An 18,494-nucleotide genomic window follows, 5' to 3' on the forward strand; every position below is an offset into this window, starting at 1 on the left:
CATCAACAGTGACAGCTTGCCATTTGTTCCTATTTTGTTGGGCCCATACTCTGTGTTGTATTGGAAATAATTCCATGGTGATTTAACCCCAGTGCAATGGGTGGGTGTATGGAGTTTACCAAAGCACTCTGTATTGTTAAAGCAAAAGCTGTGGCTTTACTGTTGGTAGGGTCAGAAGTGAAGTTAAGTTAGATGCCACCAAGGCTGAAATTCTCATTAAAATTTATTTGCATTAGCCCTGATTACCTCTTACATTTCAGTGGTCAAGGTACCTCCATAGCTTTCCCTTATAAATTGCTGTTGCAGTGAATTGTCTGCACCACAGAGTTTGGATGTAGCTGTAGACAGGGAGACCTGCAGGCTCCAGAATGAGGAGGAGAGTGAAGAGGAAGGAGCCTGCTGGCTGTGCCCATCTTGCTCCACTTGCTATCACCTCCCACATGGGATGCTTGGACACCTGTGGGATCTGCCTGCCCAGGAGAGCAGGGAACCACTGCAGGGAATTGTGAGAGGCCTCTGTGGTTCCCACCCCATCAGACATGGAGAAGATAAGGAAGAAAGTGGAAGCCAGTGAAAAGAGACATCACCAAGGCAGAGCAAGAAGCTCTTTCCAGCCCCTCTGAGTGCTCCCCCTGAGCCACCCCCTGCATCCCTTGTGCATTTGGGGAGCTGCTGCCCCTTCTTGGCTGCTGAGGATGTGCTGAAGGCCAAGCCCTGCCTGCAGTGTCCTGTGCCAGCCTGGCTGGGCCCTGCGCTGCCCCTGGTTCTGTGCAGACCATGGTGGGGGCAAAGCACCTGGTCACCAGAGAGCCTGCCCTGGCTCACCCTGCCATCCCCATCTCCAAGGTCAGGGCTCTGTGCCAGGAGATCTGCAAGGAGATCCAAGACTTGATGGCAGAGCACATGGCAGAGAACATCTGGACTCTCCAGGAGTCCCTTGACTTGGTGAGCTGCCACTGGTGTCCCCTGGAGCTGCCCCTCACTGCTCTGCCCTGCTGCCCCTGCCCTGCTGCCCTTGGAGACTTCCAGTGTGAAGGGACCAGGAGGGAAGAGTGGGAAGGGAATGTGGGAATCAGCCCAACCCACCTGAAGCCCCCTACACTCCTACCAGCCTCTCTCCAGCCCCAGGGAAGGTGACAGAATGGCGTGCTGGGATGTGCTGCAGGATTTCCTGGGGGGCAGCAAAGCAGAGGGAGGAAGAGGAGACCAAGGTCTGCCAGTGGAGTGGGACTGCAACCCCCAGTACCTCCAGCCACTGCCCCAAGGTTCCTGCCCCTGTTCCCTGCACATCCCACCAGGAGGCACAACCTGGCACAGGCAGAGCCAGGGCAGCTCTGGTGTGCTGTTTTCTGCTCAGAAAAAGGCCATGCTGAGGGTGACAGGAGAAACAGCAGGAGCTGGTGTCATCTGGGGCCAGGCTGCATTGACACCCCACCACAGCTCCTGGGTGCACATGGGCACCTGAAACCCTTAGCTGGGAAGGAACCTTTTGAAATTCAGCAAAGGCAAGTGCCAGGTCCTGGGCCCTGAGGCATTCATCCAGGATCCCCCAGCACCCACACCTCCATCCCATGGCTGCAGCCAGCACAGACCCTCTGTCCAACAGTGTGGCTGGGACTCACAGGTGAGCCAGCGATGGCTCTGGGGACAGCTCTGGCCCTGTTCCCTCCAGGAGCCATGTGATGCCTGGCATCAGACCCATTTTAGCTGGTGATGTCCTCCCAGTGACAGGTTTCTGTCATTCAGGGGGCACGAGGAGTGGGCAGCTCCAGGATGGAGCCCCTCTAAAGCACCAGCTGCTTGTGGCTGCCCAGAGCACACAGGGCTGGGAGGTGGAGGGCACAGGCTCCCACACCTGCCATCCCAAGCAGCCCTCACACCTCTGTCCTCACTTGGTCAGGACCCCCCTGTGCCCTGCAGGTCATGTCATGGCTCTGGAGACCATGTGCCTGCCCTGAGAGGGTGCTCCTGGACCTTCAGGATACCCTGGGGCTGTATTAAGGTGAAACAGCACCAAACAGTCAATTAGAAAGTTGGAGTCTTTGGGCAGCAAGGATTTAAACCTTGTGATAGGTTGCACGGACTGGCAGCAACAATTTAAACACTTCTGAACAGCCTGCAGATTAAATTTTCCTGGACAATTTGTGGATTAAACTTCCCTCAGGAACAGCTCACAGATTATTTCAACAGCCTACAGATTAAAATTCTCAGAACAACACGTGGCAACGTTTTTTAACAACCCACAAATTCTCTGATGGAAAGCCCATGGATTACACAACCACCCCAATGAACAGCTCATGGGTTAAATTTCCTTGAACTGTGCATGGAAACAGCGATTTCCTAACAGCCCACAGCAGCTACAATTTAAACTTTTAAAGAGAGGGAGAAAGGAAGGAGGAAAGGAAGGAGAACAGATGTAGAGAAAGAATTTGTGTCACCAGCCCGGGTTCCAGCACCATCCCTGCTCCAGTCCCTCGGGATGGTGGGTGTCCCCCCAGCCATTGTCCATTGTGGAATTTATAGACTGGTCCTTGCACAGCCTCATTTTGTTACTCTTTTAACTTCTCAGAACAGGGTTGGGGGTTCTTGTGGTTTCAATTTCTCCCCCCCTGGGAAGAGCAGGCAAAGGGGAACAGGTTGATGGGCAGAAGTGCAGCAGCAAGGGCAGCACCTGGGGCCCCTCAGCCTGTCCCCAGCCTCTGTCTCCAAGCCCTGGCTCATGGAGCCAAACTCAAGTACCCCCTGAGAACCCAAAGGGTTCTAGTTGATTTTTTTTAGGATTTGTCTGATGGATCACTGGTTCAAAGATTTTTCCCAGTGTCTGAGTCCTTTACTTCCTAGGCTTGTCTGGAGTCTTGTGTTTATCTGCTTTTCCCTGCTTGTATGGCTCTCTGCTCTGGAGTGAGGTGCTGAAAATCTGTGTATTGATGGAGTCGGCAGCAGATTTCCACCATTCCCACATCCAAGGAAAAAGGGAAACTCTCAAGCTTTTGAGAGCTCAAAAATGAATGGCTAGAGGTTCTTCCTCTCTGGGGCTGATCTCCTGGAGTGTTCTGGAATGTTCCAGATAGTGTGAGAACATGGATCACTTTTCCACAGGGCACAGCCCTCCTGGGCAGGCTCAACTCACCCTGAGAGTGACTCCTGGGGCAGCACCTGCCCAATGTGAGCTCTCCTCGGAGTCATTTTGGGACTGAAAGTGATAAAGGCTGCAGGTGTTGTGGCATGTGGTCCCTGCAGGTCCTGTTGGTTGCTGGAACCAGGACATCACCAGCAGTGGGGGACAATGGGGACATTCCACATAGGCTGAGCCATTGCTGTGTAACAATGGGCACTCCTGGCCAGGGCAAGGGGACACTGTAAAGAGGGAAACAAGTGGCACAGGCTCCGGAACAAGGAGGAGACCAAAGAGGAAGGAGCCTGCTGGCTGTGCACCTCTTCCTCCTTCTACCACCTCCCACCACCTCCCACCCTACCTGCTCCTTTCTGGAGCAATAGCTCAAGAGGCTCCTGTTCATGGCAGTTCTGTGCTTTTGGACAGACCAGCAGCAATGGCAACACTCACTCTGGGCACGATGCTGGATGTTGCCCTCGGGTCATCAAGAGCTGGAGCTGTCGACTTTGAGCAGCTGTACAACCTCCTGAATGGGATGCTTTTGCACCTGGGCCTGCGGGATCTGCCTGTCCAGGAGAACGGGGAACCACTGGAGGGGGCCGAGGGAAGCCCTTTCTCTGCCGCTTTCCTTGAGGAGTTGATGCGGAAAGTGGAAGCCAATGAAAAAGAACTCGCTGAGGTAGAGACTCTTCCCAGCCCCGGGTGCTCCCCATGAGCCACCCCCTCCTCTGGGGTCTGAACACGCTGCTGGGAGCTGCTGGGGATGTGCTGGAGGCTGAAGCACAGCCCAGGCCACGTCCTGCGCTGCCCCTGGCTCTGTGCAGACCATGGTGGGGACAAAGGACCCCAGGGACCCTGCCCTGGGGCTCACCCCACCATCCCCCTCTTCTAGGTCCGGGCTCGTTGCCAGCAGCTCAATGAGGAGGTCACTGAGATGAAGGTGGAGCAGTCCCGCATGACAGAGGACATGCAGAGGATGAAGGAGAATTTCGGCGCGGTGAGCTGCCACTGCTGTCCCCTGGAGCTGCCCCTCCCTGCTCTGCCCTGCAGCCCTTGGAGGCTTCCAGTGTGAAGGGAGCAGGAGGGAAGAGTGGGAAGTGTGTCCTAAGAGTGGAACATGGGTGCTTATCCCAACCCACCTGGAGCCCCCCCACTTTCCTTCTGCCAGCACTGCCCTGGGGAGGGCAGAGGGGCACCACTGCCCACAGGTCAGGCCAGTGGTAGAGGTCACTGCTTCCCTCAGACAGGGCTGCTGAGGCATTTGTCAACTAAACAGCCACCAAAAAAATGTAGCCTGGGTCCTGGAAGGTGGGAAGACAAAGGGCTAGCTGTGAAATACAGGCACAGCCACTTGGCATAGCCCTGTCCAGGATCCCTCTGTCTGGTGTCCAAGTTAATTTGCAAATGTTCCTTTTAAAACCTGCTCCTGTGTTCTGACTCCTGTCCCTGTCCTCGCCAGGACTCGCTGGATGACCTCCGTAACCAGCTGCTGGAAAGTGTCCTGGTATGTCCTTGAGCACACCCAGAGCCTGCTCCAGGGTAGGGTCCCCTCACATCAGGACATGGTCCCCAAAAGTTCTGTGGGGGTAGGGAGTGGAGGGGGTCAACACTCCTCTGGATCCCATCCTGCCCCCAGTTACACGGATGGCTCTGATGCCTTTCTTCCCAAAGAAAAGCTAAATAAGAGGCTGATGCTCTCCCCAGCCCCAGAGGAGGTGAGAAACATGGTGTGCTAGGATGTGCTGGAGGACTTCCTGGTGGGCAGGAAAGCAGGAGAAGGAGGAGGAAGAGGAGGCCAAGATCTGGCAGTGGAGCGGGATCACAGCCCCCTGCACCTCCAGCCACTGTGCACCCTGGCATCTCTGCCAAGGTTGCTCAGGATTCCTGTGCATCCCACTGGGAGAAGGACCTGGCATAGACTGAGCCAGGGCTGCTCCTCAGCTGGCCAAACACCCGCTCCCAGCTTGTCTTCTGCTCAGAACACAGGTTCGGGGTGGTGGGAGAAACAGCAGGAGCTGGTACCTCCCCGGGGCCAGGCTGTATTGACCACAGCCCCTCCTCGTTCAGCGCCAGGCAGGATCACAGCTCCCTGCCCTCCAGGTCTCTCTGGAGTGGTGGCTGGGATTGGGACAGCAGAGGGATGTTATGGGGCAGGTCTGGGATACTGAATCATGTTGCTGGAGGGAAGAATGCCTTGCTGTTGTATTAGATGGCATCAGTTGGGTGTTTGCTGATCCCCTGGGTTGGCTGTTAAAACCATGGTCATGGAGGTACCCAAAGAGCTAAACTGGCTGGGGAGGAACATCTGGAATTTCAGCAAAGGCAAGTGTGGGGTCCATCACCTGCAGAGGAACAGCCCCAGGCACCCCAGGTTGGGACTGACCTTCTGGAAAAGCTGCTCTGTGGGGAAGGAGCTGGGGACAATGAGCTGGCCATGACCAGAGCTGTGCCCGAGGGGACGAGAAGGGCTCTGGTGTCCCGGGGTGCCTTAGGAAGAGCATTCCCAGCAGGTCAGGGAGTGATGCTGCCCCTCTGCTCAGCCCTGGTGAGGCCTCCCCTGGAGCAGTGTCCAGTTCTGGGCTCCTCGGGATGAGCGAGACACGGAGCTCCTGGAGCTCCAGCATCCTGGAGGGGCACAAAGATGATCTGGGGACGGGATCATCTCTGTCCTGGGGAAAGCTGACAGAGCTGAGGCTGTTCAACCTCAAGAGGAGACGCTGAGAGGGAACCAAGGATGGGAGGGTCATGCTGAGCATCCAAGGGGGATCTGTGCCTCAGTTTCCCCAGGAAGAGCTGGGTTGGGAAGTTGGCTTGGGGATCCTGAGTGCAGCTCGGTGTGGTAGCCAGCCCATCCTCTCCTTCCCAGTCCGCCGTGAGGGACATGTTGATGGGCGACCAAGACTCCCCAGATCAGACTAGGTCCAAGCAGATAAACCCGTTGGATGACGACGAGCTGATTGTCATCGGCAATGAAAGTACCTTTGGGCACAGCTTGGGAGGGACCTGGAGGGTGTGAGGGCACAGCAGGCTGGGCAGGGGGCCTGCAGACTGCTGGGTTTTCCCCCAGCCATGTCCCCCCAGGCTCCCCTGACCCTGGGGAGCTCCCTCTGGTTTCTTTTTCCAGTTACCCTCGTGGAAAGGACACCTGTACCAAAGCCCGTCAGCCCCCTGCCCCCCAAGGCCGAGACAGAGGACAGAGAGGATTCCCTGGAGGCAACTACGAGCAGCCACCCAGTCTCCTTCGGGCCAGATGACGTGGGACAGATCAAGGATGAAGAGATCAAGATAAGTATCTCTGAGGCAGAGGCTCTTCCCAGCCAGCTGGATGTTCCCCCTGAGATGACCGATGTGGGAGAGATCAAGGATGAAGAGATCGAGATGAGCATCTCCAAGGTAGAGGCTCTTCCCAGCCCCCCAAGTACTCCCCCCGAGACCTCTGGGGTTTGCACCCCCATCTTGCTACCCTCAGACCAAGGTCTGGTTTAAGACCAAGCTCACAGTGGCACGGGGGCTTCCTTGAGGGAAAGGGGTGGAGTTCTGGGGGCAAGAGCTGGGGCTGAAACACTGCTCAGGCTTGCTCAGGCTCCTCCCCATGTTCAGAAAAAGAGTTTGGATGACAGACTCACTGCCTCAAGAATGCATCCAGGAGCCCCTGGCACCCACCCCCCCATCCAGCGGGTGCAGTCATTACGAGGCACCCCAGGATCCCCGACCCCCCGGATCCCAGGGGAGAGTGTGGCTGGGACCAGCAGGTGAGTGCCATAGGGACAGCAATGGCTTTGGGGACAGCACTGGCCCTGTTCCCTCCAGCTGGGCCCATGAGGTGCCCTGGCATTGGATCCATTTATCCACTGATGGAACCATGGGGATGCTGCTGATGATTTCCTCCCACTGGCAGCAAGCTCCTGACACCCAAGGAGGAACGTGAAGGAGGCAGCTCCAGGATGGAGTCACTCCCCGCCAAACCTGGAATGTAGGTGCAAAGGCTTTTGTGACAAGTGTGGGGGACAGTGGTTCGTCCCCTGGCAGGGCTGGGACACGCGGTGGCAGAGCCAGGTCGTGACCTGCCCTCCTGGCAGGGCACAGGGGGCTCCTGGGTGCTGACCAAGTGAGGACAGAGGTGTGAGGGCTGCTTGGGGTGGCAGCTGTGGGAGCCTGTGCCCTCCACCTCCCGTCCCTGTGTGTCCTGGGCAGCCACGAGCAGCCACCACATTTTGGAGGCACCAGTGGGACCGAGGTGACGTGTCCCAGGCTGGGAGCATCCCACCCCAGCAAGGGGTACAGGAACCCCTTCTTGGACCTTGCCATCAGCCCCAGTTCCCATGGGTTGCTGCTGGGACAAATTCCCATAGCAGTGTGGGAGTTTGGGAGCTTCCCTCTGTGTATTCACCATTGTCTGACATGAGCTGGAGCTTTGATCCAGGTGGGAAACGACAAATAGCCTATTTCCCCATGGCACCCCCTTTATCTTGTAACCAGCCAGGGGGTTGGACTGTGCTGGGGTGGTGGTGGAGACTCCAGGCTCAGGAGCCTCAGGAGCCTGCCCAGCCTTTTTCTTTCTGTTTTAGGATGATCCTAAAGGTGCCCTCTTCCAAGTACTCACCTTGTGAGCCGCTTGTGCGCTTGTGAGTGACACCAGCACCGGTGAATCGGGGGGTGGGACAGGGGCAGATGGGTGCTGGCATGCCCTGCAGTGCCAGGGGTGGCTCATCTGGCCTCTGTCACCCACCTGTGGTCCCTGTCACCCTCCCCAGACGCTCTGAGATCCCATCCATGCCACCGCTATCCCCTGGCCTCTCCGGGCGCCTGTGCCATGGTCGCAAGCAGCACCAAACACAGGAGCAAAGGTAGGGACATGGGGACCCATCCCTGGCCCCTGGGGAGCCCTGTCCCAGCGAGAAGAGCTCTTCCTTGGGTGGGCTGGAAGGGGCTGGAGGTGCCTGGGCAGAGAGGAGCTGCAGAGGGTCAGCTGGGCTTGATCCAGATCAGAGGGGTCTTGCAGCCCTCTGTGCCGTCCTGCCAAGCCCTGAAGCCACATGTGATGAGTTGTCATCAGGGACTTGGTGCCTCCTGTGAAAGGAGTTCCCAAATCAAGCCCTGAATCTGGCACAGCCCTGCAAAGAGCACCAGGACCTGTCATGGCCATGGGCAGCTCATGGGGCTGTGGGGAAAGGGCAAATCCTGCAGGGCTGGGTAGGCAGGGGTCTCCTGCAGCAGCTGGAGGAGGGGGAGCACCCCCTGAACCCCTCCCTGGCATAGCAGGTTGCAGCACAGGGTGACACGGTGCTGGGTACTGAGCATCCCTGTGCCCTGTCCCACAGGGAGCAGGGACTGAGTATCCCTGTGCCCTGTCCCACAGTGATGGGCACTGAGTATCTCTGTGCCCTGTCCCACAGTGATGGGCACTGAGTATCCCTGTGCCCTGTCCCACAGTGATGGGCACTGAGTATCTCTGTGCCCTGTCCCACAGTGATGGGCACTGAGTATCTCTGTGCCCTGTCCCACAGTGATGGGCACTGAGTATCTCTGTGCCCTGTCCCACAGGGAGCAGGCAGCTGAGGGATATTCCCGCAGATCACCGATGTACTGTGGGGGTAAACACACCAGCACCTACCCCGTGCAGCCCATGGAGCCCCTCCTTCCAGACCCCAACAAGGTAGGGATGGGGAAGGTGGCAATACAGACAAGGGACACCGAGGCTGGGAGGGTGATGTTGAGCACCTCGGGGAGGATGTATGCCTCAGTTTCCCCAGGAAGAGCTGGGTTGGAAGGCTGAATGCTGAATCCAGCCCATGCCCTCCTTCCCAGCCCGGCGTGATTGAACTGGTGGGCAAGGATGGACTCGTGTACCGGGGCCGGGATACCTAGGGGATCTGAGCAAGCAACTCCAGCCTGCAGAAATAAAGGGTGACGAGCAGCCAAGCACCTCCTGAATGCAGCAGGATCTTCCCTTCATGCACAAGGAGGAGCCAGCAGCATCCCTCGTCCTGAAAACAGCCCCTGTGGAACCCCCTCTCAGGGTCTGTGTCAACCCCACAGTGAATTAACCCTAATTAATCCTCACGAGCCCCACTTGTGCCCTGCCAGGGGAGCCTGTGGTCCCAAAAGGGTCTGGGACAGCAGGAGGAGGAGGAGCTGCTGGAAAAGGGGAAAATGGGGACCTCAGTGGGAAGGACAGCAGCAAAACACAGTTCAATGCCAAAAGCAAATCCCACCCCAAGCCTCTGGTTTGCTGTCACTTATCCCCCGGGATCAGCATCAGTGAGCTGCCTTCCTCATCTCCAAGCGAAGAAACCCCCTCTGTCACCCCCTCATCCCTCTTGCAGTGCTGCCACTGATTGAAGGCACAAACCCCTCTGCTCCCCACCTCCAACCAACACACCACAACCCCAGGAGATGGACACGTCCCCTCCTTTCCCTTGTGCCACCCCGAAGCCCCCCCTCACCGTGGGTGGGAGGAAGCCCCAGTGTGTGCTGAGACTGAACACAAGTGGTGTCACGGGGAGTACCAGGCAGGGAAACCCCCAGCCCTGGAGCAGCACGGGGGAAATGAGGGTGTCACAGCTGGGGACACATGGCTGTGTGTGCAGGGGGCTGGGGATGTCCCCTCTACACACGGGCAGTGACACTTCCTGGGGGGGGACACAGCTGGTGGCACCTCTGGGGTGAGTGGGAGGGTGAGAAAACTTGAGGGGAACCCCAGAAGAACCTGGGGAGGACCCAGAGCTTATGGGGGACATCCCCTGGGGGCTGCCCCGTCCTGGTGGATGTCCCCAAACCTTCCCCCCACAGGGACAGCCTCCATCCCTGATCTGCTCCACTGTACTCCACAGGCATCTCAGCTCCCAGGGAGAGCTCCCTGGTGAGTTTGGTTTTTCAGGGGAAAACCAGGTACTCAAAACCTGCTTTGGGGACACTGAGGTGGACACAGCAGGATCTGGGATCCCCCCAGTGCCACAGTAGGGTAACAGGAGGCCCCAGGAAGGTAACTGGGCACCAGAGCAGAGCCAACAAAGAGCAACCCTGCTCTCCTGACTGGGATTCAGGGGCTTAAAAACAAACCCCTTTGGGACCAATTGGATTTGCAGGACATGGCCCAGCTGGGGTCACCTCTTTGGTGCTAATCATCCCCCTGCCCCTTGTGCTGCCCCAGGATCCAGATGCACCCTATAAACACCCCAAACACACCCCCAGCCTTGGGCAATCCTTGGAGCAGGTAAGTAACCCCAGACAGAGGATTTGCCTTTGCTCCTTGGAGTTTGTGCCATCCTGGGGACCTCCCCATCCCTGCAGGAAACTTTGGACTGTGCCTTGAGCCTCCCAGTGTTTCCTGGCATTTCCAGAGCTGCTGTGCTCCCATTTTAGAGGTTTTACACCGACAGGGGTGTCAGCTGCACCCCTGGCACATGGGGAGTCCTCGCTGTGCTGGCACAGCACCCCCATGGCCCTGAGTCTTCCCTCTGATCCCCCTTTTTGGGGACAGCAGTGGTGCCTTGTGCAGGCAGAGCACACACTCAGTCCCCACTGGTGACGCTGCCTCACAGAGGAGTCACCCCCTTTTTCAGTGCCCTACCAGGGACACCCTCCCAGCAGAGAGAAAAGGCAGGGACAGCTGGTGTTAAAAAAGTGATTTTTTTTTTTTTTTAATTTTTATTATTTTTTAAATTAATAAAAAACCTTCAACCTGTTTTTTGCTGGGTCTTTTTTCTCTCTTTTTTTTTTTTTTTTTGGTTTGTTTTTCTGTTCGTTTTTTTTAAGCAACATTGATTTGAAAACTAAAAAACCCCCAGCTCCCCCCTGCCTGGGGAAGCGCCACGTAAGGCGGTCACAGGGACAGGGGGACATCACTTTGATAAACCCCCAGGCCCTGGGGGTGCTGAGGGAGGGAGGACGAGGTTGGGGGCAAGTCCAGGAGGGTCTGTGCAAGAAGCTGGGCTGAATTTCGGGAGCCAGAGAGCTGCATTTGTCCTGGGCACTGCAACAAGTGCCCAGGGAAGCCAGAGCTTGGAAGGGTGTCCAGTGGCTCCACGTACATGTGGCCATGATCTGGGGTGCCAACAGCCACCTCCATCCATTTATTTTTGTTATTCCTGTCCTCCCCTCTCCTGCCCTGATGTAGAGATGCTGGGTGGGGATAGAGCCATAGAGAAAACCCCCCAAACACCCAGCAGCTGCCTCCATGCTGCTGCTCCTTCTCTCTGGATTTATATACATTAGATATATTTATATATTATAGTTATATATTTTTTAAAAAAAAGTGGAGGAGAGTAGAGAGCAGCCAGAGGCTCTCATGGGTCAGTGCCCCCCCTGGCAGCATGTACTCCCCCGCTAAAAATAATAATAAAACCTAGAAAATTATTCCAGTGCGTTTCTTGGCGAGCCCCTGCTCCCAACGCCCCGGCCCGGCCCCCCCTGACCCCCCAACCCTCCGCCAGCCCCAGCCTTATCTCTGACCATCCATGGTGGCCACGGCTTTCTGTGGGGGGGCAGGGGCCGGGGGGGTGGGGGGCCAGGAGGGCTGCGGGTGGTGCAGGTGGTGGTGGAGGCCGTGGGTGGTGGGTGAGGATGGGGGCAGCCAGGCAGGCTGGTGGCTGGGGGGCGAGGAGGCCCAGAAGGGGCTGAAGCTGCCCGGGGGGGAGCAGGCCATGGAGGTGATGGGGCTGTTGCTGCTCTGCAGGCTCTCCGAGGTGCGCAGCTTGGAGAACATGGCCAGCGCGTCCGGGAAGTTGGGCGGCGTGGCCGGCGTGTTGCTGGGGGTGCACATCTGCAGGGCACAGGAGAACGGGGGTGTCAGCTCGGTCACGGCGGCTTTTGGGGGTCCCGACCCACAACAGCCCAGACCCACGGCTGAGGATCCTGCCTGTATCCCACACCTGGCACCACCCCACATCCAAGGGCTGGTGGGGCCCCAAGGCTCTGTGTGGCTGCCCCAAAAGGTGTGGGGTCCTGGGGAGAGGCCCCAGAGAATCTGGGAAGGACATTTTGGACCATACAAAGCCCACGGATGAGGCGGGTTTGGGGTGCAGCACACACAGGGCTGACACAAAGGGGTCCAGCATGGTGGGTAGGGAGGGTGCTGGGGTCCCACCAGGCCCCACAGGACCCCCTTTCACCTTCACTCTTCCCCTTCACACCCCATTATGACAGAGAGAGCAAAAGGCAAGCAGGGTACCCCCAGTTCCTGGTACAGCCCCTGCCTTCTCAGTACCCAGCTAAATTTAGCACCTGGACAGTGATGGATCCGTCCCTTTTTCCAGCAGAGGAAAAATCCATTAGGGAGAGAACCCAGCCCCACACTGAGGCTCAGGGGCTGGCACAGGGACCCCAAATCAGCACAGAACTTGCTGAACTGAGAACTGGGGAGGTCCTAAAAGGGGGACAGGGGTGTGTATGCAAATTCCCATGAGACTGCACACACAAGGAAGGGCTTGTGGGCAGGGGAATGCACTGGCAGGGGATGCCTGGACATGGGGGTGGTCTGTGCACAAGGAAACTTCACCCCTCTGGGTAAAATCCATCCCAAATCCCTCTTGCCCTCCCAGAGCCACAGCTCCTGACAGATGCTTGTGGGGACTTGAGCAGAGTTATGGGGCTTGGACAGTGTGTGCTGCCTTTAGCAATGGGGGATTGAGATATTTCTGGTGGGGAACAGCTGATTGATCTCCCCCTTCCTGGGACTTATCCCAGGATTCACCCCTGGCTGGTGCTGAGCAGCCCCTGCTGCTCCCAGGACAGGACAACACCGAAATCCCTCCCTGAGGTCCCTCCTCACCCCCATCCCAGCCACCCCCAGTGATGCTGGGATCAAAGGAGCAGTGGCCAAACCCTTGCTGGGGGGCCCAGACCCCTGAAGTTGGGGTGATCCCTCAGCCTGAGGAAAGCAGCAGCCGGCTCCCATTAGCCTGTGGAGCTGGGGCACCCCAAAAATGCAATCATGGCCTGGCTGGCACTGAACAGGTTCACAGTTAACCAGGGATATTCCTCCACAGAACTCATTTCAGAACTCAGCTTGCAGTGGTGCTAACCCAGCTTTTGCTTTTTAAATTAACCTATACATTTGGTAGTACCTGAAAAGATACTTGCTGGGAAAAAAAACAACAAAACAACAAACCAACAAACCCCAAAAACCTTAAATTTGCTCTGATTTGAAAAGAACCTGCCACCACCACAGCCAGCCATGGAATGATGCTGGACACAGCTCTGAGCTTCTGGGGTGATGTTTGCCAGATTAATTTGAAATATTAATTAAAAAATAAGAATTCCCATGTAATTATTGCCTTCCTCCTCCAACACATCTTGAGGAGAGCTCTCAGCTGTCAGAGGATGCCCCCCACACTGAACCATGGCTGCACTCGCAGCTTTGTTCCCTGATGCTTGAAAAAGAAATAGAAACTGCAAGCACAAAACTCCTCACCTCATGCCTGCCCTGAACCATGTGGGGCATTTCAAACTGCACAAATCAGGATGCTGGGGAGGGGAAGGGAAACACTAAAAAAAATCCCCAAAACAGGAGTATCTGGGGAGAAGGTAAAAGGTATTTTAACAGCACGTGGAGCACACGGCGTTGCTGGGGAGGGGGAGAACCGAGTGGCTCCAGATCCCCCGGGCTGGGGGGAATGGGGTGCCCGTCACTGGGGTTGAGTCCCTGTGCAGGGATGGGGTTGGGATGGGTTTCACCAGCCCAGCTTTGCATCCTGCTCCCAGCAGCCGCCCTGATTCCGACAGGAATTGCCCCGATTGGGATTTCGGGTGAGAACAGCAAGGCCTGGACCCAGCCCCTGGCCCCTCTCCCTTGGGAACGCGGCTTTTCCATGGCCAGACCCTCTGCGAACCCCCCGGGCAGCACGGAAACGTGCAATAAAAGGGGTTTTAGTGGGAGCTGGCTGACAACACGACTTTCTCCGAGGGAAACAGAGCACTCGCTGCCGGCAATGCCGGGCCGGCTGGCGATTCCCGATGGGATGAGAAAAAGGGGAAAATTCGGTTTAACGCAGATCTGCTCCTTCCCCCACACCCGGCACCGCTTAGTTCCCTCAACACTGGAGGATGGCGGGGGGAGACAGGGAAAACAAGAAAGAAAACCCCCCAAGAAACACAAAACAAAACACCCGGAGGGCAACAACTTCCTCCCTTTGGCCAAGGGGATGTGCCCTCGGCCAAGGTCAAGTGGCGTGGGGGGAAAGGGGGGGCCAGACGTGGCCCCCCGGCCCGGGGAGCCCGAGTTGCAGCGCGATGCTCGCCGAGACAAACTATTTCCTGGCAGACATTTTAGCTCGTGTTTACATTCTCCGGCTGCGTGTTCCTGCGGGCGCCCAGCAATATGGCTGGCAGGGAGCTGACAGCTCCGAGGGCTGGGGGCTGCACCCCCTCGGGGGGCTTGCGATGGGGGGGCCGGGATGGGGGGTCGTGGGGTGGGTGGTGGTTGTAGGGGTAGGGGGGGTGCGGGGTTGGTTGGCGCTGGGAAGGGTCTAAAGGTGTTTTTGGGGCTGGGGGCGTTGGGGAGGGGATGGGGTGGTGCAGGGGTGAGGGAGGGGTCGGGGTCCCACTTACCATCTGGGGGGGGTGGTGGCTGCTGGGAATGTTGGTCTCCTGGAAGAAGGCGCTGAGGGCTGTCTGTGGGGACAAGCTGTCAGCTCCAGCCCACCCGAGACAAAGGGGGAGGGATAACACGGGTCCCCCCCAAGCTCACCCCGCAGCGCCCCGCTCGCTCCCGTCCCGGGGGGCATCCAGGGGTGCCCCCAACCCCGCCAGGCCCGGGGGCTGCCCTTCACCCGACCCACCGGAGATCGTGTCCCCTACTCGCTCTGGGGCTCCCCACGCGAGGGGGGACACCCCAAAGCCCCGGTGTTTACAGCCCCCACCTCCCTCCCGCCCGTCCCCAGATCGGAGCGCGAGGGAGGGGCCGGGGCGCTGGGCCGCAGCTCGGGTTACGGCCCGGGTATAAATAGACCCGCCGGAGCCCGGGGCCAATTCCCCCCCCGCCCCGGCCTGGGTGCCGGGGGGGCGGGCAGGACCCCCCAAAACCCGGCCACGCTCGTCGCTGGGCCGGGGCCGCACAGGCCTGCCCCCACCCCCACCGCCTTCCGCCCCGCGGCTCCGCGGGCAGGCGGCCGTGCGGATCGGGACCCGGGCCGTCCCGCTTCGCGTGCGGCTTATCCCGATCCGAGCCGGCGGCGGCCCGTCCCGTACCTCGAACTGCCAGTGTGCCGCCTGCAGCAGCTGCTTGGCCTGGTCGGCGGCGCAGCCCGCCGCCAGCACGAACTGGTTGATCATCACCTGGTGCCGCAGCTCTTCCATGTTCACGGACATGGCGGGGCGGCCGCGGCCGTGGCCCTGGCCCTGGCCCCGGCCCCGGCCCCCGCCCCGGCCCGCACCGCCCGGAGCGCCCCGCGCCCGCCGCGCCCGCCGCGCTTCACCGGGGGGACGGGGGGGGCGCCGCAGGCCCCGCCCCCGCGCGCTGATTGGCCGCCACCGCGCCCCGCGCCCCGCCCACCACCGGCTTCGAACCTTCCAGCTGCCTCGGCGCCTCCCCATTGGCCGGCGCCTGTGTTTTGGCTGCAGGCTGCGCCGCGATTGGCTGAGGATGGCGGAGGCGGGGCCATGCGGAGGGGAGAAGGGGAGGACAGGACGCTGATTGGCTGTGTGGGGATTTTTATCGTGCGGCGCTGGTGACGTCACGTTCATTGAGGAGGTTCATTGAGGACGCGCGGGAGGGGCCCATTGAGAGGGGTTCAGCTTGGGGGGCGCTCATTGAGCGGGGCTGGTAAGGGGGGACCATGGAGGGTTCACACAGAGGGGAACTCCGCCCGTCTTTGGGTACCCCTCTGCGGGCCGCCCCCGCGGGGGCTGCACCTTAAGCCCCTGCCTTGGCTCCCCCAGCCCGGCTCCCTCATTCCCTTAGCAATGCTTTGTCTTGACTCTTCCAGCAAGGCTCTCCCAGAGCCGCTCTCCCATCTGGGAACCGTTTATCTTGGGGATGGAACCCTAAGCAGATGCCAGGGGCAGGAGCAGGGACCCATGCCCTTCATCCCCATGCCCTTCCCATGTAAAGGCTACGGGGTTCAGGGCAGCTCCCAGTTTGGGGTGGGGTTTGGGATTTTTTGTTAATGGTTAAAATCCTGATGACACTGAGCTCCAGTCTCAGCCTGGAAGGATGAGCTCTCTTCTGGTGTGCTTCCCCCACACTGCATTTGGGGACCTGAGTAAGACTTGTGCAATTTGTGCCTTGAAATGTTTCAATTAAAAAGGGAAAATTGGCATTTAAACCCCAAACGAATAAAGAAGGGACTTTGCAAATCCACGGTGTGCAGATAGGTCGATCTGGGAAGAGCCACTGGAGATTTGGATGTGGCAGTGGTGACCAGCTGGCCAGAGGAGAGGGAATGACAAGGCAGAGGGATGGAAACTTGAAGCTGCATCTGCAGATGATTGCCCCCAGCAGTGAAGACCTCTGTGGGGCTTCTGCAAAGTCCTGGTGGTCCCATGGAGGTGAGGTCAGCAATGCCAGTGTGTGGTTGCCCAGGCTGGATAATCCTCCTGGGATACTCAGGGGGATCCCATCACTGGGATTCAATGATGGGCATGGAGGGTCCTGCTTGCCCAGTAAGATTTTAGTAGCTTTGTCTTCTTGGAGCAAAACCAGCCTTGAGGCAGGTTGAGGTGTGAGAGGAGCAATTTCAGATGCAGGGATCCCAGACCCACCTGCACACAGCCTCGGCGAGCTCTCAGAACCTCCTGCTTGCCAAAGCCACCCACTCATGTGCACAGCACAGCTTCGAGCTGGGAGCAGCCAGCCCCAGGTAGTGCCGGCCTGGGAAACCAGTGGGAACGCAGCTCGTGGGCCCTTGGCACCCAAAGCTGGGACAGAGTAGTGTTGGTGACATTTGGAGAAGTCAGCAGGACTGTGAGTTCTTCCAAATTAACCCCTTTTTGGGGCAGGATTCGCTGTCACCTCTCCATGCTCAGATGCTCTTCCAGATGTGCTGCCCTGATGCCCTGTTGGGACCCTGGGGATCACCCTGCAGGCAGGGGTGGGCTCCCAGCACCTTCCCCAGGCAGGGGTGGGCTCCCAGCACCTTCCCCAGGCAGGGGTGGGCTCCCAGCACCTTCCCCAGGCAGGGGTGGGCTCCCAGCACCTTCCCCAGGCAGGGGTGGGCTCCCAGCACCTTCCCCAGGCAGGGGTGGGCTCCCAGCACCTTCCCCAGGCAGGGGTGGGCTCCCAGCACCTTCCCAGGAAGGGGCTGGGGGGCCCTCAGCAGGGCTGAAGGGTCACCGCCTCCCCAGCCATTGCCACCATGGGCTGCACAGAGCAGAGCCAGCCCAGAAGGAAAGGGGCTGGCAGCTCCAGTTTGTGCCAGTGACTGCTGGGGGAGCTGGGAATGGGCTGGGTGTACAAACGTTTTCTGCTGCGGGTGAGCTGCACACCCTCCTGTTATAACATTAACTGCTGTGCTCTACCGTGACTCAGTTTCCCTCTCAGCACCAGGAGGCAGGATCCTCTCTCTGTGCCATTTTCACACGTGTGAAATCCCACAGCCAGGCAGCACGAGCTTCAGACTTGCATCTTGCCCAGCAGCACGTGCATTTTGGATTTAAACGTTGCACTTTTCCTGGATGCCCCCTCCGGGTCAGCCCTGCTGAGGTTTCTCCTGGCTTTGTGCGTGCTGGGATGTGCAGCTGGGCTGAACTGGGAGGGCTCCTGCCCTCAGAGTTGTATCATCACCCAGCTCCTGCCAGCGCTCCACTGCGGCACTGTCCTACAAAATCCTCTGCTGCAGTAATCGCAGGGAAAAAAACCACGAGCCGTGCATGCAGGCAGCAGCGCTGCGCGTAATGACTGCCGGGTTATGGATCTGCACGGGGATAACTCTGAATTATTATCTACACTAAAACCCTGCAGTCTGCTGTGTGCTGCTAATGAAATGTGCTGGCTCCCTCTCCCAGTTTCCCGCTGTTGGTGCTGCCTGGAGCGAGGCAGGGGAGCGGGGCTGTGCTAAATTTTTAAATTATCCATGTGTAGAACAGGATCCCCAAAAATGTGTGTTGGGATGAACAGGGATCAGTTCCTGGGGTCTCAGGGCTCCCAGCTGGGCACCAGCCCTGAGAGCTGGAGCAGGCTCCCGGTGTGGATGTTGCCCTCAGCTCCTCCTAGAATCATTTGGGCTGGAAAAGACCTTTAAGGTGATGGAGTCTGAATCCTCCTCTTCAGCCGGTGCTCCTGCTGGCAGCCAGCCCAGGTGTGACATCCAGCAGCATGGACATGGTGTCACTGCTGGGAATGTGGGTCCCGGTGTGACTGACAAACAGGACACAAAGCCACCCCTGCTGCTTTGATCTGGCTTTTCTCAGCTGCCCTTGGGGCTTGTGAGGGTAAGAAGTC

General features: G+C 58.5%; 2 protein-coding genes across 2 annotated transcripts; one reads left to right on the forward strand and one right to left on the reverse strand.

The window, feature by feature from the left end:
- Window positions 1-3,199: 3,199 nt before the first annotated feature.
- Window positions 3,200-9,040, forward strand: LOC111937278 (uncharacterized). Its single transcript, XM_023938551.2, has 11 exons — window positions 3,200-3,794; window positions 4,008-4,112; window positions 4,575-4,619; window positions 5,982-6,090; window positions 6,240-6,508; window positions 6,716-6,867; window positions 7,014-7,088; window positions 7,684-7,740; window positions 7,870-7,962; window positions 8,660-8,771; window positions 8,924-9,040. Exons 1-11 carry the CDS (start codon window positions 3,552-3,554, stop codon window positions 8,981-8,983), a joined length of 1,320 nt encoding a protein of 439 aa, XP_023794319.1. The 5' UTR covers window positions 3,200-3,551; the 3' UTR covers window positions 8,984-9,040.
- Window positions 9,041-10,735: 1,695 nt separating this feature from the next.
- Window positions 10,736-15,507, reverse strand: UBALD2 (UBA like domain containing 2). The gene is made up of 3 exons (XM_086857657.1): window positions 15,305-15,507; window positions 14,666-14,728; window positions 10,736-11,879 (listed from the first exon to the last, which is right to left on the reverse strand). Exons 1-3 carry the CDS (start codon window positions 15,422-15,424, stop codon window positions 11,559-11,561), a joined length of 504 nt encoding a protein of 167 aa, XP_086713783.1. The 5' UTR covers window positions 15,425-15,507; the 3' UTR covers window positions 10,736-11,558.
- Window positions 15,508-18,494: the final 2,987 nt, after the last annotated feature.

The sequence above is a fragment of the Cyanistes caeruleus genome, chromosome 19 (assembly GCF_971803275.1).
Source record: "Cyanistes caeruleus chromosome 19, bCyaCae1.hap1.1, whole genome shotgun sequence".
Taxonomy (NCBI): Eukaryota; Metazoa; Chordata; class Aves; order Passeriformes; family Paridae; genus Cyanistes; species Cyanistes caeruleus.

Excerpts from the sequence above, each read along its gene's own strand:
- LOC111937278 (XM_023938551.2), top strand. The coding sequence starts at position 3,552 with ATGGCAACACTCACTCTGGGCACGATGCTGGATGTTGCCCTCGGGTCA. Across the intron at positions 6,091-6,239 it reads GATTGTCATCGGCAATGAAA|TTACCCTCGTGGAAAGGACA; the intron begins GTACCTTTGGGC and ends TTCTTTTTCCAG. Across the intron at positions 8,772-8,923 it reads TCCTTCCAGACCCCAACAAG|CCCGGCGTGATTGAACTGGT; the intron begins GTAGGGATGGGG and ends CCTCCTTCCCAG.
- UBALD2 (XM_086857657.1), bottom strand. The coding sequence starts at position 15,424 with ATGTCCGTGAACATGGAAGAGCTGCGGCACCAGGTGATGATCAACCAG. Across the intron at positions 14,729-15,304 it reads CGGCACACTGGCAGTTCGAG|ACAGCCCTCAGCGCCTTCTT; the intron begins GTACGGGACGGG and ends TTGTCCCCACAG. Across the intron at positions 11,880-14,665 it reads GCCACCACCCCCCCCAGATG|ATGTGCACCCCCAGCAACAC; the intron begins GTAAGTGGGACC and ends TGTGCCCTGCAG.